A 23,946-nucleotide genomic window follows, 5' to 3' on the forward strand; every position below is an offset into this window, starting at 1 on the left:
ACGCTGACATTTGCTTCACTAAGTGCCACACTGCCGTAGGCTCACCAAAGCTGAGACAGTATTCATCGTTGTCTTGAAAGTCACAGCTCGTGCATGGGTGAGTCCACCATACGGATTGCATGTACCCGTGATCTGGTCGCCTGCTTGCCGTTGACAGAGATATACCACATCGCCGTCAAGGCAGTGTGCAGTGTTACGTGGTGAATCGTCCTCCACACTACTCACCAGTTGACGTTCGGGTGCTTCCTCTCCACGACGTTATCGGGTCGTTCACTCTGCAGGACACGATAAACCATCTGTACCGTTGCCATTCCTGAACTAATGAAGGACCCAAAAGACACCAGTATACGGCGAGCTAACATCACCAGTATAGGTAATAACTGGGCGACGTGCGGAATGCGTGACGTTAAATGTGTGCTGACATACTGGGTCCGTTGGACGATGTCCAGTGCTCATATGCGCTTGTTGGCTATCCCAGTCCAAACATTTCGTAAAAGTCGTCGAAAGTTGTGAGCAGCGGTTTGTCGTATTTCATCTGTGAAATCAATGCCGATGCATTTGAAAGTATTTCTGAACTGTAACATTCCGACCCCGATGTTCATCGCCACTGATTTTGCGAAGCTAATACGACTACGAGTGGCCATGATATATGTGGCCATCCAATTCAGTGCGCTGGCGGTGTCGTCGCCGTTGCGGATGACATCCCCAGGTCGTCAGCATATGCTTTACATCGGAAAGTGTGGCCTTGTAACGCCATCATACCCGTCAGTCGTTGGCGCAGGCCTCGTAATAGTGATTCCATGGCCATAGAGTTAAATAAAGTGGACAGAGGACAGCCTTGGCTTATCGATCGAGAAATGGTAAGGGGCTGCGTAAGACGGCCGTTGCCCATCACCTTGGATGTCGCGCCACGGAGTAGTCGCATGACGACAGTGACAAATGGCTGTGGGTATCACATATGTCGGAGGACCGCTTCCAAATAGTCGTGGTCCAGCGCACCCTTCAAACGAGATGCCCTCGCCAGTGAGATCAAGTCACAATATTCACTGAGTGCTGTTCCAATATTATTGTCGCCTTCTAATGACGTTTGATCGTGTGCGATGATGTGTTGTAAGGTCTGGTGTATCCGCGCCGCCAACAGTCGAAAAAAGTTATTAATTCGCAATTCAATAGCGTCAATGGGCGGTAGTCCTGCATCCATGAGCCACCGGATGGTTTGTGAATAGGAATGATCATACTTTCTACAACGGCTATAGGGAGCGGCACTTCTGGGGATAGTAGTTCGCGACAGATGTCGATCCATCGGGTGGCTTATAAATATTGAAAAGTGTGGTAAAATTCCAAGCGGAGGCCATCAGGACTTGTTTTCAGCTCCTTCTCTAATGGCGTCGATCACTTCTTTTTCCGTAATTTCCTCCACCAAGGCCGCTTCCGTTGCCAGGGTGAATGTGCCGTAAATCGTCTGACAGACGTTCTCCAGTGCTGTCTGGTCAGGAGTCTGAGATGAATAGAGTTGGGAATAATGATCGTAGAACGTCTTGTTGCTTGGTGAGGCGACGACCATCCTCCATTTCGATGAGGCGTATCAGCGCTTTTTGGCGTCGTTTACGTTCACGAAGTACGTGGAACATAGACGGGCGATCTCTCACTAATCTATCCTGTGTGGTCGAGCGGATGACCACCCGCTGTAGGTGGCGTCGCATATTAGCGATGATCGGAGCCTTAGCACGGTGGACCAGGGTTTGTCGTTCCGGAGACGGAGCCATAGCACCGCAGTCTCGCAGTTCCCTTAAGTACAAATCGAGTGTATGACTACGCCAAGCATCGTGGTCACGACCATAGGTTATCAACATTCGCCTCAGTGCCGGTTTGGTCCAGTCCAGCCATCAGTGGATCGTTGTGGGATATGCACACAGTCGATTTTCACACGAATGCGAATCCTCAACGGCTTGGTTGCAATCCGGGTACGACAGGTGACTAACGTTTAATTTCCACGAGCCTATGTCTTCTCCACACTTGCTGTCGCCATACTGTGATGGAATTGATGTAAGCTGAGTGGTGCGAGAAAGCTGCAGGCTACAGTTCCACATCCTGTGTCCCAGCGGTAAGAGAGCGTGAGACGTAAATCCCTTCGATGCGACTGGAAGAGTGGCTCGCGAAGTATGAGAATCCCAGTCGGTGGCCGTGAAGATGTTCCCAAGTGTCCGCCATTTGCAGGTCTCGGATTAGCATCCCGAGTTCCGAGCATGGTTTATGTTGTGGGAGTTGGTCTCTGGGTGTCAGTATGCAATTGTAGTCACCTCCAAAAACCAGATGGTAGTGGCGGCCTTGGAAGAGCGGGGCGACGTCTTTCGCAAAGAATCGTGAACTTTCGAGACGTTTGTCCGTCCCAGAAGGAGCATAGATATTCATAAGGCGGACACCCTGACCGTGAGTGCCATCCCTCATGCCCTAGGCAGAAGGAGGACATCGCCCACCAGTATCCCTTCCCGAAGAAGTACAACGACCCCACTGCCTCTGGGGGAAGCTGGAGAGACACATGCGTCATAACAGTACATGTCTGTGAAGTTGTCGACTTACACCTCCTGGAGAAGAGCTATATCGATGGAAGCAGAATTCAACATATCCTGAAGCAAGGATAACTTAGTACATGTCCACGTAGTGTTGATGTTTACAGTCGCAACACGGTAAGTTTGAGGTCTATCCATAGCACCTTTGTTGGCCATCAACACCCTTGCAAGGGGTGTGTGCACGTGACATCAGGCTGTCTCATCGCTGTCACTGATGGTGGAAAACAATCAACACTCATAGGGTGAATTCCATTGCGTGTCGTACGACATGATGGGCAAGCAGTTTTCGACACTGTCATCCGCTGAGTCGCCATGAAATACCATTGGCTGTTGGTGGCCGCAGCGGCACTCGGCGCTACTGGCTGGCAATCGGCAGCGGCTGTCTGCATGTGATCCTGCTGTTCAGTGGGATCGGAGGGAATTGAGCCGTCACCATGGCAATCTTTTGGATGGAATGTCGGATTGCCCACAGTTCATGTCAGACGTTCGCTGCAAGCACTCGTCCGATGGAGCACGCCGCCGTCTCAAGTGTTTCCTCGGGGAATGCTGTTTATGGACGTGTGTTTCAGTATCTAAATGAGGGTGGATCTCTTCAGCTGCTCTGGTGTCTGGAAGAAGAGCCTCTGCCGTGGTTCAATGTCCGTCCTGTCATCAGTGCTTTCTCACAAAGTCGTTCAGTGACTGTCCTCAGGAGGGGGCGCCCTTGTGGTGCCTGGATCCGTTACTACTGGATCCATCGTGGCCTTGTTATCGGGGGCGGCTATCGGACGAATGTGGTCGGTATCGGAAAGGGTGGCCACCCGTGCAACCTCGGCATAATTGACAGGCAGGGTCGTCACCATAAAAGGAGTCATAGATTCACCTGTCAGGATTTGAGCATGCCGTCGTTGGAGACAATCCGACCTGACGTGTCCTTCTTGGACACAACCAGAGCAAATGCATGGCCGTCCGTCATCCAAAATAATCGCCCTACATCCGCCGATGACAAGATACGATGGTACATGTTTCGTCAGTTTAATTTTGATCTATCGTACCCCGTTAAGAACTGGGTACGTTGTGAAGATGGTCCATTTTCCTACCATGTGGCTGACCACTCCGCCATAAGGCTGGAAAACCGCGGTGACTACGTCCGGTGGTACTTCGAGCGGGAGTTCGAAGACTCGTATAGTGCAGAGACCAGGCCCCGCGTGATCGATAGAGACTGCCCCAATATGCCCATCAGAATGTTTGAATTTAAGATCGTTCACATGTGAGCGCAAGATTCTGTTGCACACCTCGTCACTTACTAACTTGACGTAAACGACACTGCTCGTGATAGAGAGATGGATACCAATTATGTCCTCCAGATCAATTTTAATGTCGTCACGTAGAAAACGTTTCACTTCAAAAGCTCGCAGTCGTGCGTGGTCGGGTTGAAAACTGATCTTGATGGTGGTTTGTCTGTATGAATGTGCCGTATTACGTCTAAACTAGCGGCCGCAGCGCTGCGTAAAGCAGATTGAACCACCGTAGTAGTTCGGCAGAGAGAGTTGTATGGTCTATCCTAGTCCAGTATTCTCCCCAACACAAACTTCAGTTCATGCCTTCAGCCTATTTTCCCCTTCTTAAATCGTCAGTATTGCCGAGACTCTCCAATATTGACATTTTAATTTATTACTTCAGTTTCTGTCATTATTGAACATAAAGTTGAGACTCATATGTCTCGAGGAAAAATGTAATTCTATCCAAAAAGTTTGTTGTGTTTCAAAGAAGGCGACAAAATACCCACCTCGGACGTGACTTTGGTTACCGGTCTCAATGGAGCGTGTCCAGAGTACGGCCACCGGCTCCACGGAACCCCACTTGTAGCTCCCCTCGCAGATAAGGCCACCCTCGTGGTGGCCCCGGCACCAGAACCAGTTGTACAGCAGGTCGCACGACGGCCACGGCTCTGGCACTGAAAGAGTCAGCCAAGACCACGAGGCCGTGTATCACCACATCGATAGCAGAACTGTAGAATACTCCACCACAGGTTTGGTGTAGACTTGTGTACACTATATTTTTGTCGTTTCTTACACAGTGTCTCTCTCCTAAAAGTCGTATGTCGCATTTTCTCTGGTGTTTAGCAGTTATTTACAACTTCGCTTCTGTTCTCTACAGCTGCAGTCAGCCCAGACAATTGCTGCTCACCTCGTCTTTCAGGCGACGCCCAATGTCGTCGGAAAGCGTCTGATTTGTTTCCCATTACAAACAAAATGAATTTTAAGGAGAAAGTTTTTACATGCCAAATCGATAGATCGGTCCCTGATTGTCTAGTCTGAACGGTATGTATTAACAGGGCCACTAAAATCGAAGAAAAACCGGTACTCCATCAGCGACAACATTGCTCTGACCCCGTGATTACTACCGCCAAGCATGCAGCGCTGCTGAGTCGCTGCACACATTGCTGCTTATTCTTGCTGTTCTACTGTCCCTGTTAATGCACATCGATAAAACGAATATCGGGCTACGTTGATTTGGGAGCACACTGTCGAAAGGGCGCATAAAATTCAGATTTAAAAATGGGAAACTCATCGGCGCTTTCTGAAGGCACAGGCCGTTGCATTAAATACGTGACGAGCAATAATTGTTTGGCTGACTCCAGCGACACAATGCAAAAAAGAGATAACAAATATGTGTCGCAACACCAGTGAAAACCAGCATGACCGCTTTTAGGAGACTCAGCCTACGTATGTGCAGTAAATGCACATGCAGAGGGAAAATTTACAAGCGCCAGAAAGATGAAATCACACTCCACTGCTTGTGAAGCAGTAATGAGCTATTAAGAAAAGTGAACTAACGAACTGAAATGAAACGAATAGGTTGACGAGTATGAAATCACTGCAGATGCATTGACATGAAATGACAGAATAAACGCTTCGGGTATGCTGAACCTCCAGTGTAATGAGAAAGTCGTGACAATACTATATTTGTGCCACACCAAGATTCGAAGGCGGATGTCATACTTAAGGCACACAGTCGCCTTCAACTATGGGCTTCGACTTCAATGAAACGATAGTCAAGAAAGCGCTGTTCATTGTTGAGGGTGCAGAAAACGTACGTCAGTCTCCGAAGCCGAGTGGTCAACTCAATAGACTCTCACGCACGAGACCTTGGTTCGATTCCCGGTACTGGCAGGGAGTTTTCCCTTGGTGGGAGGACTGGACTGGGATGCACACAGCCTCGTGATGCCAACTGAAGAGTTACCTGATTGAGAGGTAGCGGTTCCAAGGTCGGAACGTCGACAACAGCTTGGAATGCATTGTGCTGATCTCTTGCCCTTCACACTGCATCTGATGATGAATGACTGAGGATGACAAGACAATAAGTGGATTATCGTCCGGTATTCAGGAACTGATTCTTTTTTCTCCTTTTTTGTAAGTTCAGTTCACAGATAAGGTGCTTGATATCTGATGTCGACAGCTGAAGGCCCACAAGCAAACGTACGCCACGTGTGTAATAGAGTTAGATTATTCCACAAATAAATAAACACTAAAAGCAAATGGTGTGGCACGAATGTTACTAGCGAACACACTTAAGATAATCACCTAGATTGTCACAAAAGACTACCATTTCCATTTCTAACTCATTCTGTTGCTCAGAATGCTGACACAAACATAAGCCCAAGGCAGGAATGTAAGGATGCAGCAAACCAAGCACTCAGAACAATGTTGACCTTCATAGGGTATGGATGTGTGTGTTGTCCTTAGTGTTAAGTTAGTTTAAGTAGTGTGTAAGTCTAGGGGCCGATGACCTCAGCAGTTTGGTCCCTTAGGAGTTTACACACATTTGAACATTTTTTTTAACAATGTTGATCTTGAACAAAGCATCAGTACGAATCAAGACTTGAAATCATCCGCTGACGTCCCCACTTGAAGCAGCCTATGTCTACCTCACTTAGGGCTTCCGTCCGCCTGTTTAGCTGAATGGTAACGTGCTCGTGTAGCGTGCAGTGGGCCCGGATTCGACTCCTGGCCGGTCTGGAGATTTCCTCCGCCCGTGGACTGGGTGTTGTGTTGTCCTCATCATCACAGACGCGCAAGTCGCCCAATGAACCATCACCAGAAATATGACTTGCACCCGGCGGCGCAACTTCCCCGGACGGGGCCTCCAGGCCAACAATGCCACACCATCATTTCATTTCATTTTTAACGGCTTCTCATCAGTATGTTCTTTCCTCCGGCAGTAGCCTCAAAACTGAAAGTATCTGTGCCGTTACATCATGAGACTAGCAAAAAAAGTATTTAATCAGAGAGAGATACACTGACCTGGGTGTACGTCAGAGATGGTCCACCCTCCCGAACAGAAACCTAACTACGATAATAATGAGAAAAATACGTGGAATGTAAACAAAGAGACGAACACACGCGCATCCTTTACAGTATGGATCGCTGACGTATTTGTCATGTGATACCAACTGGTAGACATAAATACCGGCTGGTTATAATTATACGATGATTACAGCCCACACTGGACCTCTGTGAGTAGCTGCAATTTAATTAAAACCACCCAATACTTTTGAGGGTTGAGCCACAACACTATGACGACTGTCCACTGCGAGACTGAACACCATTCAACTCAATTATGACGAGACGAACAGGCTAGCGAGCGCCTACGGACGAGATAGCTGCCTCAAACGCGTTGGAGTGAGCCGACCGCCACCCGACTGGGCCTGCCCCACTGGCGGCTACACGTTCGACGAGCAGGCATTTGTCAACAGCCTTGGAACTAGACAAGCAACAGATACAGTTTATGGACGAGGGCATTACACAAGAGAACAAATTACAAATTGAGAAATAGCTAAAAAAATAGGTCTTTGAGAACGATTGTTGCTAGAACAATCACCTTCTAAAAAACCATACCCAGTGATGATAACCGATTTCGTTAGCCTGCATTTCGCAACATAGCGAAATCTGCACATTTACAGGAACCGCCAGCGTGTGTCAGCACTAATAATAAAGTTACTGCTATCGAAACATGCGAAGAAAGAAACACTTATTGGATAACTGCTCTATCACAACCGATCTCAGGCTCTGCGAGACAACGGACACCTCCAATGGGCCTCAAATACTTTGGCGACTCTGTGGAATCCCAGAGTTCGTTGATAAAGCCCGTTGCTTTATCATTCACCATCAAGCTCGTGGGATGGGACCCGCTAAAGATCTGTGAAGATCCGTCTGCACGCCATCGCCGATTATATTTCAGTAAAATGGCTCATCGACAGCAAGGGATAACCTTGTTGCTCGCACATGGCCCTAGAGAAACTTCTAAAACTAGTCATCAGAACACTTCCTATCTTCATCAAAGTAACTGACGTCAGGAAGTTCCTCAAGTCAGAATATCGTGTGAAAACTGTGAAATCTGTCAAGTCACTGAAGACATATCTGTGGACGCCTCTAGTGAATGTTATACTCACAGATGATATCTGTTACTGCAAGAACTTTCAGTTCAGACACGTCATAGATAGCGAATTTACTGTTGAGAACAGAGCAAAACGGGTCCTCCACAATATTTCAGGTGTCAGGGCTTCAATCATGTGCTAAAAGGTTTCCGCATGGCCGTAAGATGTGCCAAGTGTACTGAAGAACATGATACCAGCGCTAGAGGATGCACTAAAGAGAACATGGACAGACCTGCCTCATGTACCAACAGTGGTGAACAACATGTTCATAGAAGATGCAACATGTTCACAGAAGATGCTCTGCCTTTCACGAAGCTATCGGAAAACAGAGCGGACGACAACAGCCGCTCAAACCAGCTGCCACATATAGGAAGGAGTGGGATGCACTACAGCTCTTGCTGCATGTCTGCCTACGCAGTGCTCAACATTCCAGCCACAATAGCCAGTAACTGTAAACAGTCACTCATCGCTATGGTGTGCGTCACGCACTTCGCCGCCTACTTCTCCAACCATGACAGCTACCCAAGCAGTGCAGGAATCTAGGAGGATGCCGACGTTCACCCAGCAGGCTAGGGTACGACCAGTGCAGCACAGACGCTGTTCTCTGACCACCTCTGCGCATGGCTGTCGCTGAGATTACGAGGCCTCTAGCCCACATTTCGAAAACGAATGCAGCCATTACTAACATAGTGGCCAGTCTACTGCAGGATGACAGCTCTGCAGTGAAGTTAGCCGTCCAGATGACATTACAGAAAAACTTTGCCAGTGAAAATGGCTGCCAGATCACTTGTCTTCCCCACCTGTAATTGGAATCCGCACTCAAGACGCCGAATTTTATCAGAGAAGAAATCATTGACATGCACATGGTTTATAGGACTTATTTGAAACACTGAGTTCACATCAACGTCCTATCTTCAGTTGCTACTGTAACGTTCAGCTGGTACTGAAGGTGGTATTGCTATCTATGTGGAAAGCAACTTCGGTCACCATGTTAGTCAGTTGTTGGTATTGGCGACAGTGGAGACTACAGGTGTCGCTGTCAAACGATTCAGGGTGACATCAATTTTTCTACAGCATACGGCCTACCTAGTGTAGTCCTTCAGCCAGCTGACATCGAGACTCTGCTATATCCGAGGCAATCTGTCCACTGCTGGAGAACTTTAGTGGCAAGAGCGCAACCTGGAATTCGCTACTGACGAGCAACAGTGGTCGACGTCTCCAAAGAGTTATTGGTTGGGCAAGGGCTGTCCATCTGCCTTGCCAGAGACCAGCCTGATACCTTGACATTACAGTTGTCAAAAGCACCCCGCAGCATACCACAGCAATGAGAAGGGATATGCTGTCCTCAGACCATTATTCTGTCATCTGTGACTTTCATGTAGACGTCTTCAAGCTACCGAAAAGGCATCTCGACCAAAGAGCACTCAAGTGAAACACCTAGAATGACGATGTTAGTGTCACAGCACCTGATGCAGATGTCGACGCCATTGTCCATTACCTCATGGACACTGTCATCAGTGCTATCAGGTCAGCTGTCCCCCCTCTCCCCAAACCCCGCCCTGATTGTAAAGCACTGATCGTGGTGCCACAGTACATTCTCAACGGAACAGGATCTTTCAGGAGTCACAGCACACTTGAGTTTCCGCAGCTAAACGCATCTTGAACCACTTATGGAAAGAAATCAAGGCCAAAACTAAAGCACACAGAAACGAAGAATAGTTCAGAAGAGTCATCTCCTTGAGGTCAAATGACAACACATGTAGCATGTTAACAGCAAATTCCTGTGGCGTCATCGAAAATTGCTACCAGGTACAGATCGAACAAGAGGTGACCTGTCAACCTAATGAAAATGTGGGTGCCATCACTTCTAATTTCCAACTGGTGTCGTACCCAGCCGATATTGCACGCATCAAGATTTCTGAGGAGCGACTTCCTTGATACTGTGCTATTAGAGAAGTAGGTGATTTCATCCCCCCAGAGTCTTTGGAGGAAGTCACTGCCCACATCTGCCACAACGATTTGCAAGGCATCTAGTGCAAGCCGTCACTAAATTGCTGCTGAAGCAGATTGTGCCACAAACAGTTCCTGCAATGTGCAACCGATCCATACCAGTGGGAACCACCAATCAGCATGTTTCCACGCTGATGTAGTGCTGATACCAAGGGAAGAGAAGGATCCTTGAAAGCCAACCATCTGTACACCTATCAGTCTACTACCTGCGCTCTCCATATTCTCTAAGCGACTGCAGTGCAGGTATCTCTTCAACACAATAGGGCTGAAAATCTGGTTCCAGATGACCAGTTTGGTTTCTAAGGCGGTCACGTGACATTGCAACAGTTATTTAGCTGGTGGGAGAAGCACAAGAAGCCTTGGAACACTAGGATACTTAGAGCAGGTATTGATTTTTCCACGGCATTTCACACCACAGAGCATAATGGGCTTCTGTTCAAATTACTGGAACACGAAGTCCCTTTGTCACATGTGCTGCTGCTTAAACTTTATCTGGCTGGCATTAACTTCCATATGAGGACACAAGGCAGCTGCTCTATGAGAAGACATATTCTGGCTGGAACACCTCAAGGATCAGTACTTGGTCAGTTCCCTTCACACTGTACACAGCTGGTGTACCACCGATCGATGGTGTCCATCTTGTGCGGTACACCGATGGCATGGGATCTAAACCAGAAACGTGAACACCTAGTGGCGCTTCCAATCTGTCGCCAAAAATCTAGCAGATTGGACAACGAAATGTAGGCTCCAGCTTAATACTAACAAAAGCCAAGGAATAGCACCCCTATTGATTTGTAGCACCTGTAGATCGGCGGTGATGACGATCCATGTACCAGGACTAACAGATATCTAAGCGTTACCTTGAATCAGCTGCTGACTTGGAGAAAACATATTAAAAAAATATGAGGAAAATCAATAGGGAGACTTTGTGTCCTTTACCAACTAATCAGTCTGGGTCCACAATTCAGTCACGACTCGGCTGTGGTCTACACAGGTCACTAGCTCGTGCAGTATGGAAAATACTTTCATAGCCTGGCATAATGCCTCAGACACTCGCATCAAGAAACTACAATGCTTGCAGAACAGGACCTTGACGCTCGTCTATCACCTTTCACGAGACTTTTCTTCGAGAGACCTCACCGAGATCATGGAAGTCCTCTCTATCTCTCTCTGTAGATGCCATTAATAGACTGCTCTCATACTTTACACAAAAACGAGGTGGTCATAGATTAGTTAATCTGGTTGCTGAGCAATAAAATGCACCACAATACTCAAATGAGGTGGCTCGATCTTCTCCGCAGACATTAGCTGTACAGTTGTAAAGTGCGAAAACTTTTACGTAGGAAGGCACAGCAATAAAATGAAGACAAGAAAAACAACATCAGGCTAATAACCGGAAGCGTAACTTCAGGAGTTTTGCAAAAACAGACATAATGACTTATGGGATAACAGTAATCAGTGATTTTATAATGTTGCTTAAAATCCGTCTTGATTGCAAAAAAAAATTTTTTTTTTTATTATTCATATGACCGGTTTCGGTTCATTCAGAACCATCTTCAGATCTGATATTTCAGTTACAGGAGTAACCCGTCCAAATCCAGCATCTTTCACATGCTACGTCACATCTAGCATGTGACGTAGCATGTGAAAGTTGCTGGATTTGGACGGGTTACTCCTGTAACTGAAATATCAGATCTGAAGATGGTTCTGAATGAACCGAAACCGGTCATATGAATAATTAAAAAAAATTTTTTTTGCAATCAAGACGGATTTTAAGCAACATTATACTTCAGGAGTTGATGAACTCCAAGACCCCCGGGACATGGGATCCACAGATGGTGAGGAAGATGTGCTGTATTTGGGAAACCATTCTAGCGACGACACAGGCAGCAAATGGAGAAATCATCTGCCTTGAGCGAATCCGACGAAATTCAGATTGTTGTGGCGTGACATCTGAGAACGAGCACCTCAGAAAAGGCAAAGTTGATCGGCTGTTTGAATATTATTTCGTGAGCATCTATCGAAAGTGGTCCGAGCGATGTGGAGCAGTGGTTAGCACACTGGACTCGCTTTTGGGAAGACGACGGTTCAAACCTGCGTCTTGCCATCTTGGTTCAGGTTTTCTGAGATTTCCCTAAATCGCTTCAGGCAAATGCTGGGATGGTTCCTCTGATAGGACCCGATCGATTTCCTTCCGAATCCTTCCCTAATCCGAACTTCTGCTCCATCTCTAATGACCTCATTGTCAGTGGGACGTTAAACACTTATCTCCTCCTACTCGAAAGTGCTTGAAGGACAGTGAAACCATGAGTAGGCGGCTAAGTGTTTTACATCCAAGTCACATCGAAGAGGCTTGCCCGCTCTGAAAAGTGGGATAGGTGGCGATCTGTAGCAGATCCGGCGACAGAATACAACAGTGGTGCAGGCAAAAGTGTTTCCGAGCATACGGTTTGGTACCCATAGTTGAACGAGGAACTTCGCAGCAGACAAACCCCAAATGTCTCCATTTGACCCAATACATCATCAGTTAGGTTACAGTGAGAACAGGTTTATCGTGATTGGATGGTGGGTCAGTGGAAACGTGTCGTCTGTCTGATGAATCACATTTCTTTTTACGTCAGATCGATGTTCATGTCCGGATACACCTTCATCCAGGGGAACGGCTGCTCTAAATATGCACTGAGCCACGGACACAGATAGGGAGGGGGGGAGGGGGAAGTTAAGGGCATGTGTTTTGGTACGAGGGACTTTACCTGCCTGTGCTACCATGAGAACTGTGGTAGTACCTGTGACAGTAATCGTGAAAGCTGTGGGCTACATACCACCGCATCCCTTCATGCTTGATGTGTTCCCCGACGACGATGGCATCTTCCAGCAGAATAACCCCGTCACAAAGCTATAGCCATTCTACACTGGTTTGAGGAGTATGACAGTCATTTGATGTGTTACCCACCAAATTCGTCTGAGCTGAACCCAATGGAACACACCTTGGTGCCCGCGCCACGCCCGCAAACCACCGGCTCGTAATTTACAGAATTTACGAGAACTGTGTGACCAGTGCGCAGACATCTGGCGCGATATACCTTCAGAAATCTGCCAGGGACTTGTTGAATCCGTGCACACAGAGTCGCCGCCGTATTTCGTTCCAAAAGTGGGCCAACACGTTACTGAACAAGTGCTCACAGTGTATTGGCACATCAGTATATCCTCTCTGGCACTGTATGCCACAGTCCTCCACCATCACCAATCGTTCAGTATGGTTGTTACCACATGCAGGGGAGTACGTTTGGTAGTAGTGTCTGGAAGTAATTGATTGAAACATCAGTGGCAGCGAAGGTTGCATTTAGTCCTGCATGCGTACTCAGGTAGTTATTTTGCTTTTTGCATATATCAGCTATCTAGCTGTGATCGAAGAAAAGGAAAATGCGATAGTGCGAGTTTTCTAAGATCGATATTACTCTTTCCACAGAAGAAGAGCTCATCGAGTCTAGTTACAAGAGATAAATTTCTGAGGCTGCTCTAAATAAGCAGGAAATAAAGGTTGGAGACCGGGTATGGCACAAAATTTTCAGATGACTTGAAATATTCGAAGATAAATGAATGTAACTATCTAAATTTTAATGTTTTCGCTTTTTGATTCTTATATTTCCTCCAGGACATTTATTAGAATGAAATCAAGGTGTGACTCATTGTGATACGCAGACATCGCAGAATTCTCAGAACAACATGGCGTACCAAATAAATATTTTCTATGAACTGAGAAAAGAGTCGCTGCAGCAAGCAAAGGTGTCCCAAGGTGGCGCTGTTTCACTAGAAATAACTAAAGCTCGAAGAAAGATGATAAAAAAATTAGCTTGCAAATGAGATGTCTTTGAAGCTAGGCAATTCATCAAAACTTAAACGGTGTTGTAAAGGATCTATTTCACAAGAAAGACAAGATATGAAAGCTACAGACCTATAAGTGAATTTCGTAACGCACAAAAATTTCAGTAAATTATTAGAATTGTAAAATGACCATCGGATTAAAATTAAACAAAGAAGAAGTTTGTTTCAGAAGTCGATATAGTGCAAGGGACCATTTGTGAGTCGTGATTCAAATAGTAGAAAGGAGTAATGAACATTGTTTATCACTTTGACAGGAATACAAAGATCTTCAGGAAGCTTTTTACTCGACTTAAAAAAAATCTGTATCTGTATCCCTTAATAAATGAGGGACTAGTTCAAACAATGTTAATGTAATTAATAATTAAAAACACACACAGCAATTCTAAATTTCTTATTAAACTTCAGCAGTATAATGGGTAATTCCGAACTATCAACTGAGTCGGGTAAGGACTTTCCACACCATAGAAACTATTATCAGAGCAGTTCTTGGGAGTGATGTGAGGTTTGTAACTGGAGACACGAAGAATAAATATTTGTTAACAGAACACCTCGGTTTTGTTGATGATGTGTTATTTACCTCTAACGCAGATAAATCTGAACAACAAATAGTACAACGTAATTAAGCAAATTTGAAAGTAGACTAATAAATATTTTATCATGTAAATAAAGTACTCTATACATATAAAGTAAAATAATACCAAGTAACAAACTAGAACACAGAACGAGTTGACAAATTTCAGCATCCAGGGTAGATGAAGATTAATTGGCTATAAAAAGAATACACCGAAATTGATGATGGCATCGAGAGCTGATAGTAGGATAAGAGTAAATAAGCTACATGTGTCTGAAACGGAATGTGTTTTGACACGAAAATCCGTTCAAAACTTGAGGCTGCATAGTGAATAGTAGACACAGTCTCCTAGGAAAGTGTTTTGAAAGATAGGGAAAGAAATTAATGAATCAGGGGAATGTGGAGTGAATGACCTAATTATGAATCTGATGAAAATATGATGGATTTTCTAGGCTAAAGGATGTGTGATGGACTGAGGAAATTATGTGAAAGAGTCCAACAGATAAGAAAAGAACAGACGTAAAAGGTCGGTAAAGGACATTCGAAAATATGAGGAGAAACATGCATAAGGTGCAAGACCCTAGTGAATGAGGAAATCTGGAGGAGGTATCTATGCAACGGTGATAGTAGAGTGACTAACTATAATTATGATAAAGTTTCATGGCACAGTAAACTCTCGGGAATGACTTATATTGCTATTAGTGGAAGAAATGCTTGTTATTGTTTTGTTGTTGGTATGATATTCAGTTCGTAGACTGGCTTGATGCACCTCTCCACGCTAGTATAACCTGTTCAAATCTCTTCATCTCCGAATAACTACTTGAATCATATCCATTTCAACTTTCTTACTATGTTCATCCTTCTATCTTCCTGCACAATTTATACCCCCCACACTTTCCTTTATTACCAAACTGGAAACTCCCAGATGCCCTAATGTGTCCTATCAACCTATCCTTTGCTCTAGCCAAGTTGTAAGATAAATTTATTTTTCCTTGATTCGCTTTAATTCCTCTAAATTAGTTACTCAATATTCTCCTTCCAGTCTTCAGCATTCTTCAGTCTCACCGCATTTCAAAACCTCTATTCTGTTCTTGCCCAAATTACTTGTCATACGCGTTAAACTTCTGTACAATGCTAAATACCTTCAGTAAAGAATCCCTAACATTTAAATTTATATTAGATGTTAACTAATTCTTCTTTTTCAGAAATGATGTTCTTCCTATAACTAGTCTGCATTTTATATCCACTCTACTTCGGTCATCATCAGTTATCCTATTCTCTAAACAGCAAAAATGCTCAACTCGTTTTAGTGTTTCGTTTCCTTGTCTAATTGCCACCATCGGCTGATTTCATTCGGCATCATTCCAACATCCTTCTTTCACTTTTGTTGCTGTTCATCTAACTCCTATTCAAGACACTATCCATTCCGTTCAACTGCTCTTCCATGTAATTTTCCGTCTCTTACACAATTACAGTATCGTCGTAAGTCTCAAAGTTTTAATTTCTTCTCCCTGAACTTTAATTCTCTTCCCAAATTTCTTCTATTTCCTTTACTGCTTGCTCAATGTACAGATTGAATAATTTCGAGTATATTCTACATGCCTGTTTCACAACTTCCGCTCTAGTTCTTTCCTTTACGTCTATCGATACGCATAACTGAAGTCTGGTTTTTTAGCAAGTGGTATAAAACATTTCTCTCCCTGTACTTTATCCATGCTATCTTCAGAATATCAAAGAGTGTATTGCAGTCAACTTTGTCTAAATTTTTCTATATCTACAAAAGGTGTAAAAGTAATTTTATCTTTCTCTGACCTATCTTGTAAAATACACTACTGGCCATTAAAATTGCTACACCACGAAGGTGACGTGCTACAGACACGAAATTTAACCGACAGGAAGAAGATGCTGTGATATGCAAATGATTAGCTTTTCACAGCATTCACACAAGGTTGGCGCCGGTGGCGACACCTGCAACGTGCTGACATGAGGAAAGTTTCCAACAGATTTCTCATACACAAACAGCAGTTGACCGGCGTTGCCTGGTGAAACGTTGTTGTGATGGCTCGTGTAAGGAGGAGAAATGCGTACCATCACGTTTCCGACTTTGATAAAGGTCGGATTGTAGCTTATCGCGATTGTGGTTTATCGTATCGCGACATTGCTGCTCGCGTTGGTCGAGATCCAATGACTGTTAGCAGAATATGGAATCGGTGGGCTCAGGAGGGTAATAAGGAACGTCGTGCTGGATCCCAACAGCCTCGTATCACTAGCAGCCGAGATGACAGGCATCTTATGCGCATGGCTGTAACGGATCAACAGATGGGGACGTTTGCAAGACAACAACCATCTGCACGAACAGTTCGACGACGTTTGCAGCAGCATGGACTATCAGCTCGGAGACCATGGCTGCGGTTACCCTTGACGCTGCATCGACAGACAGGAGCGCCTGCGATGGTGTACTCAACGACGAACCTGGCTGCACAAATGGCAAAACGTCATTTTTTCGGATGAATCCAGGTTCTGTTTACAGCATCATCATAGTCGCATCCGTGTTTGGCGACATCGTGGTGAACGCACATTGGAAGCGTGTATTCGTCATCTCCATATTGGCGTATCACCCGGCGTGATGGTATGGGGTGCCATTGGTTACACGTCTCGCTCACCTCTTGTTCGCACTGACGGCACTTTGAACAGTGGACGTTACATTTTAGATGTGTTATGACCCGTGGTTCTACCCTTCGTTCGATCCCTGCGAATCCCTACATTTCAGCAGGATAATGCACGACCGCATGTTGCAGGTTCTGTACGGGCCTTTCTGGATACAGAAAATGTTCGACTGCTGCCCTGGCCAGCACATTCTCCAGATCTCTCACCAACTGGAAACGTCTGGTCAATGATGGCCGAGCAACTGGCTCGTCACAATACGCCTGTCACTACCCTTGATGAACTGTGGTATCGTGTTGAAGCTGCGTGGACAGCTGTACCTGTACACGCCATCCAAGGTCTGTTTGATTCAAGGCCCAGGCGTATCAAGGCCGTTATTACGGCCAGAGGTGGTTGTTCTGGGTACTGATTTCTCAGGATCTATGCGTGAAAATGTAATCACATGTCAGTTCTAGTATAATATATTTGTCCAGTGAATACACGTTTATCATCTGCATTTCTTCTTGGTGTAGCAATTTTAATGGCCAGTAGTATAAGTCGCTCGGGGAATATTGCCACATGTCTTCCCACATTTTTCGGAACCCAAATTGATCTTCCCCGGTTTCGGTTTCTATCGGTTATTTCATTCATTATTCTATAAATAATTCGTGACAATATTTTATAGCCATGACTTATTAGACTGGGAGACTCAAACGTTTATAACGGGTGGCGGGGACAAAGAATCCAGTGAAATTTTTTTAAGTGCATTATCCGAAAACTACCTTGAGCAGTTAAACAGAGGACCGACTCATGGCGATAACATATTAGACCTTCTGGTGACAAACAGACCCGAACTATTTGAAACAATTAACGCAGAACAGGGAATCAGCGATCATAAAGCGCTTACTGCATCGATGATTTCAGCCGTAAATAGAAATATTAAAAAAGGTAGGAATATTTTTCTGTTTAGCAAAAGTGACAAAAAGCAGATATCAGAGTACTTGACGGCTCAACACGAAATTTTTGTCTCAAGTACAGATAGTGTTGAGGATCAGTGGACAAAGTTCAAAACCATCGTACAATATGCATTAGATGAGTATGTGCCAAGCAAGATCGTAAGAGATGGAAAAGAGCCACCGTGGTACAACAACCGAGTTAGAAAACTGCTGCGGAAGCAAAGGGAACTTCACAGCAAACATAAACATAGCCAAAGCCTTACACACAAACAAAAATTACGCGAAGCGAAATGTAGTGTGAGGAGGGCTATGCGAGAGGCTTTCAATGAATTCGGAAGTAAAGTTCTATGTACTGACTAGGCAGGAAATCCTAAGGAATTTTTGTCTTATGTCAAAGCGGTAGGTGGATCAAAGCAAAATGTCCAGACACTCCGTGACCAAGATGGTGCTGAAACATAGGATGACTGACTAAAGGCCGAAATACTAAATGTCTTTTTCCAAAGTTGTTTCACAGAGGAAGACTGCACTGTAGTTCCTTCTCTAGATTGTCGTACAGATGACAGAATGGTAGATATCGAAATAGATGACACAGGAATAGAAAAGCAATTAAAATCGCTCAAAAGAGGAAAGGCCGCTGGAACTGATGGGATACCAGTTCGATTTTACACAGAGTACGCGAAGGAACTTGCCCCTCTTCTTTCAGCGGTGTACCGTAGGTCTCTAGAGGAGCGTAGCGTTCCAAAGGATTGGAAAGCGGAACAGGTCATCCCCGTTTTCAAGAAGGGACGTCGAACAGATGTGCAGAACTATAGACCTATATCTCTAACGTCGATCAGTTGCAGAATTTTGGAACACGTATTATGTTCAAGTATAATGACTTTTCTGGAGACTAGAAATCTACTCTGTAGGAATCAGCATGGGTTTCGAAAAAGACGCTATTCGTCCACGAGACTCAGAGGGCCATAGACACGGGTTCCCAGGTAGATGCCGTGTTTCTTGACTTCCGCATGGCGTTCGATGCAGTTGCCCACAGTCGTTTAACGAACAAAGTAAGAGCATATGGACTATCAGACCAATTGTGTGATTTTATTGAAGAGTTCCTAGATAACAGAACGCAGCATGTCATTCTCAATGGAGAGAAGTCTTCCGAAGTAAGAGTGATTTCAGGTGTGCCGCAGGGGAGTGTCGTGGGACCGTTGCTATACACAATATACATAAATGACCTTGCGGATAACATCGGAAGTTCACTGAGGCTTTTTGCAGATGATGCTGTAGTATATCGAGAGGTTGTAACAATGGAAAATTGTACTGAAATGCAGGAGGATCTGCAAGGAATTGACGCATGGTACAGGGAATGGGAATTGAATCTCAATGTAGACAAGTGTAATGTGCTGCGAATACGTAGAAAGAAAGATCCTTTATCATTTACAGCTGGTCAGCAACTGGAAGCAGTTAATTCCACAAATTATCTGGGAGTAGGCATTAGGAGTGATTTAAAATGGAATGATCGTATAAAGTTGATCGTCGGTAAAGCAGATGCCAGACAGATCCATTGGTAGAATCCTAAGGAAATGCAATCGGAAACAAAGGTAATAGGTTACAGTACACTTATTCGCCCACTGCTTGAATACTGCTCAGCAGTGTGGGATCCGTACCAGATAGGGTTGATAGAAGAGAGAGAGAGAGAGCAGCGCGCTTCGTTACAGGATTATTTAGTAATCGCGAAAGCGTTACGGAGATGATAGATAGATGCTAGATAAACTCCAGTGGAAAACTCTGCAGGAGAGACGCTCAGTAGCTAGGTACGGTCTTTTGTTGAAGTTTCGAAAACATACCTTCACCGAGGAGTCAAGCAGTATATTGCTCCCTCCCACGTATATCTCGCAAAGATACCGTGAGGATAAAATCTTAAGGATTAGAGCCCACACAGAGGCATACAGACAATCTTTCTTTCCACGAACAATACGAGACTGGAATAGAAGGGAGAACCGATAGAGGTACTCAAAGTACCCTCGGCCGCACACCGTCAGGTGGCTTGCGGAGTATGGATGTAGATGTAGATGTAGAATATTGTAACGAAGTAAATGGCAACATTCAACCATACAGTAGAAAGGTATGCATCCAGGAAAAATAACGGATGTAGTTCCTCTTTGCTCAGCCGTTCACAGTATCTGTATGGCAAGGCCATGCTGGATAACGCTACAAGGCCACATTAGGAGATGAGAGGAACTGTTGCCCCTGTAAGCACTGAAGAGACTGCTGCCCCTCTTCAGGGACCATAGTTTAATCTGACCTCCCCACAGATACACCTCCAGTGTGACTACAACAGTGGTACAGCTACCTGCACATGGCTGAAGCAACCGAGGGAGTTGTCGCAATGATTAGCACACTGGACTGATTCGGAAGGACGACAGTTGAAAGTGGCGTCAGGCCATCCAGTTTTAGGTTTCCTGGGATTTCAGTAAATCAGTCTAGAAAACTGCCAGGATGGTTCCCTTGAAAGGGCACGGTCGATTTTCGTCCCCATCCTTGAAATAGTCTAAGCTTGTGCACTGTTTCTGATGATATCTACGTCGATGGATGCTAAGCCCTAATCTTCCTTCCATCAATGAGGCACGTAGCCACACCACTTCCGCAAGGTCTGTGATTCATGGAGCGAGTAAATGCATACCTTTAAAAAAAAAAAGGCCACAGATAATACCCAAGTGGCTTACATGTATTTACGTTGCGGGACGGAAATAGTATCTCCTAGACAGATATGTTTCAGTATTATCATACAATCTGTCTCCCATATTCTACGCTCATAACGGTGAAATACAACAACAACCGCATCCCCGTTGCCTAAATGAGTTTTCCCACTATCTAACTGTATTTACTATGTAGACGGGCATTTAATGATCACAATTCCGTCCGAGATGTTCGCTCAGACTATGGATGATATGCCGTGTAATTGCGTGTATAGAACTTACAATGGGCCGCAGTTGGATAGCATAGCGCTGCCAGAAGAGCTGCTATCGCAGGCAGCATCGATGGTGTCATCGTCAGCGCAGAATACCAACTGCGCCACAGCCAAAGCTGAACTTCTTTTCCGAGGCAGACACGCTTACGTTTCCCGATAAAACCAGGCGTGCGGCTGGTCATGGCTTGCCAAGACTGTGATAAGCACGTATTAGACGTGCTGTTAAGTTAAATCGAAATATTCGCTGTTTGCTGATGACCACAAACGGACCAAGTGTATATAAATCTACAACTGTACTCCACGTGAGAACGTGATAATTTCCGTTATTCTTATTATCACCATGTAACACTGCTGCTTCGAATTTTGCTGTAAGATATCTGTTACGGGAGATTTACAAGTGATAACAGCAAAAACATTGGAGTGTAAATGTTTGTGCAACCGGAGAAATTTTGCGCCTGGGACTAAAAACATCTTGCATGAATCTATTGTAGATAAAAAACAACTGGGACTAATAAAGCAGTTTGTAAGTGTTCTTCCACGAGACAGACCCTGCTTTAAGTACCTTTCTATGAAATTGCCCTACATCAGTCAGGAATAATTGAATCCTGAAATTTTTGTTGGTCCTCGGATTTACAAAATGAAGAAGGGTCAGGAATTTGATGAAACAATGGAGAAGCAGTATTTTCTTTGGAGAAATTTGGTTACTTCGTGACTAGAACTGACTTTGCAGACGTCTGAACTTACGCTGACGTCTGGGCGTTGCTCTCTTCCAAAAATCACCGCCAGTGGGCCCTGGCAGTGGTCACCTATTTCTTGAGACGGACCATGGTAGAAGTGCAACTTCACGACGGCACCGCTACTCGCAAGCGTGGCAACCAGAAGTGTCCACGGTATCAGCTTTGAAAGAATAAAAGCCTGATTATATAGTGAGGTGGATCGCATTTCTGAAGCACTAGAAACATGTTCAAGGTCAAGATATTCCACCTGTAGGACAAAAAAAAACACCATTTGCCTATGTTACAATTCAGATTTAATTGTTGAAGAATAGCAAACAGAGTAAAAGAGTCCAAATAGTTCACTGTGCCAGCTACATACCACGTCAGCTGTTTCAACTACCTTTGATTACTAGCTGGCGCACTGACAATGCCAAAAGGAAGCCTGTTATAGCAGAATAGACCAAATGGAATGTCAGTTACCAGAATTTTACGTGAAGCCCCGTCCAGAGAGAGATGAAGATAAGCACATCACAACTCACTCTTGGCAAAAAACGTTGCGTCCTGTGAGGCTCGTTATAACATCATCCACTTTCGGAACTGGATAAATATCATGGTTGACTGTGCGTTAACTGTAACCTTGAAGCCATCACAAATCCGAAGTGCTCCACTCGGTTTTTCCACAATAATGCTCAGGGTGGTCCACTGAACCCTAGTGACTGCAATAAGAATTCTCTCTTCTTGGATGTATCTGTAGCTTATTCTGGAGAGCGAAGCTAATATTCCGAGCTGTGCAGAAGCGAGAAACTGTCGTTGGAAGGAGGGTAACATGAGCCTCAGATTCAGTGACGCCAACGATAGGGTGAGAAAACACTGAGTTGCACGTGGAACGGAAGCCGTTTAAGTATGAGTTTGTCCTTGACGGGCGAACGTCGTATACTTGCAAGCCCAAAGCGTCAAAAAGGTGGAAACCAAGGACGTTTGTGCCTCCTTCACTGTTAACCACCAAGATAAGTGTCATGAAGACCAATGAATGACACTGAAAGCGAACTGTGAATTGACTTTGCAGTTCGATAGTACTGTTGCTGTAACAACACAGATGTCTGTAAGACATGTGAAGCACATGTGGACATGTAACACATGCGGAGTGTAGGTTTTGGGCCTCTTGTCAGATCCTGGGGAAGGGAAGTCTATGTGGGTATAATCTACACTCATCTTGAGGACGGTCAGCAGACTTCCGTTTTGTGTCTTGTCTTGCCACAGGAAGAATACTTACCCCAGTGATACTAGCACTTTTTCTATGGCTAATTGATAAAACAGTTGCTGCATGGAAATAGCCATTGTGGGTGTCGCCATTGGTCGAGGTTCTGTCAGCTGCAGATGAATTAGCAGGACGTGGCTGCGGCGAGTATGGTAGGCCGCAAACACTAGTGAAGGGTCCTGCAGTGTCTCAGAGGACCGTAAAGACTGTTGAAAAGCCCTAATGATGGGGAGGCAAATCTCTAACGTGGGATCCTTGAGTTTGAGGACTTCTTTAGGAGGTGCATCGCACAGCGTATGTACAACAATCGTGTCTCTAAAGAGGTAAGCTATTACTGCTTACATAGACGAAAAGTCATCGAGTAAAACAGAAGTAATATCCGGCGTTCCCCAAAGAAGTTTTATAGGCCCTCTATTGTACCCGATCTATATTAACAACATAGGAGACAATCTGAGTAGCCCTCTTACATTGTTTGCAGATGATGCTCTCATTTGCCTCTTTTAAAGTCATCAGATGACCCAAGTGAATTGCAAAATGATTTAAATACGAAATCTGCATGGTGCGAAAAGTGGCAGTTGACCCTGAATAAAGAAAAATGTTAAGTTATTCACATGAGTACTAAAAGAAATCCGCTAAATTTCGATTACGCGACAAGTCACACAAACCTGAAGGCTGTACAGGGCTATTACAAATGATTGAAGCGATTTCATAAATTCACTGTAGCTCCATTCATTGACATATGGTCACGACACACTACAGATACGTAGAAAAACTCATAAAGTTTTGTTCGGCTGATGCCGCACTTCAGGTTTCTGCCGCCACAGCGCTCGATGGCGCAGTAAGACAAAATGGCGACAGGAGCCGAGAAAGCGTATGTCGTGCTTGAAATGCACTCACATCAGTCAGTCATAACAGTGCAACGACACTTCAGGACGAAGTTCAACAAAGATCCACCAACT

At 44.9% G+C, this 23,946-nt stretch overlaps 1 protein-coding gene across 1 annotated transcript in view; it reads right to left on the bottom strand.

Moving 5' to 3' along the window:
* LOC126184398 (uncharacterized) overlaps nt 1-21,099 on the bottom strand; it is an 89,797-nt gene extending 68,698 nt beyond the window's left edge. The window contains exons 1-2 of the mRNA XM_049926820.1: nt 21,024-21,099; nt 4,339-4,506 (exon numbers count right to left, since the gene is read on the bottom strand). Coding sequence (XP_049782777.1) covers nt 4,339-4,506; nt 21,024-21,093 — 238 coding nt within the window. The 5' untranslated portion in view covers nt 21,094-21,099. The remainder of the gene's footprint in view (nt 1-4,338; nt 4,507-21,023) is intronic.
* Between the last annotated feature and the right edge of the window lie 2,847 nt (nt 21,100-23,946).

The sequence above is a fragment of the Schistocerca cancellata genome, chromosome 1 (assembly GCF_023864275.1).
Source record: "Schistocerca cancellata isolate TAMUIC-IGC-003103 chromosome 1, iqSchCanc2.1, whole genome shotgun sequence".
In the NCBI taxonomy this organism is placed as follows: Eukaryota; Metazoa; Arthropoda; class Insecta; order Orthoptera; family Acrididae; genus Schistocerca; species Schistocerca cancellata.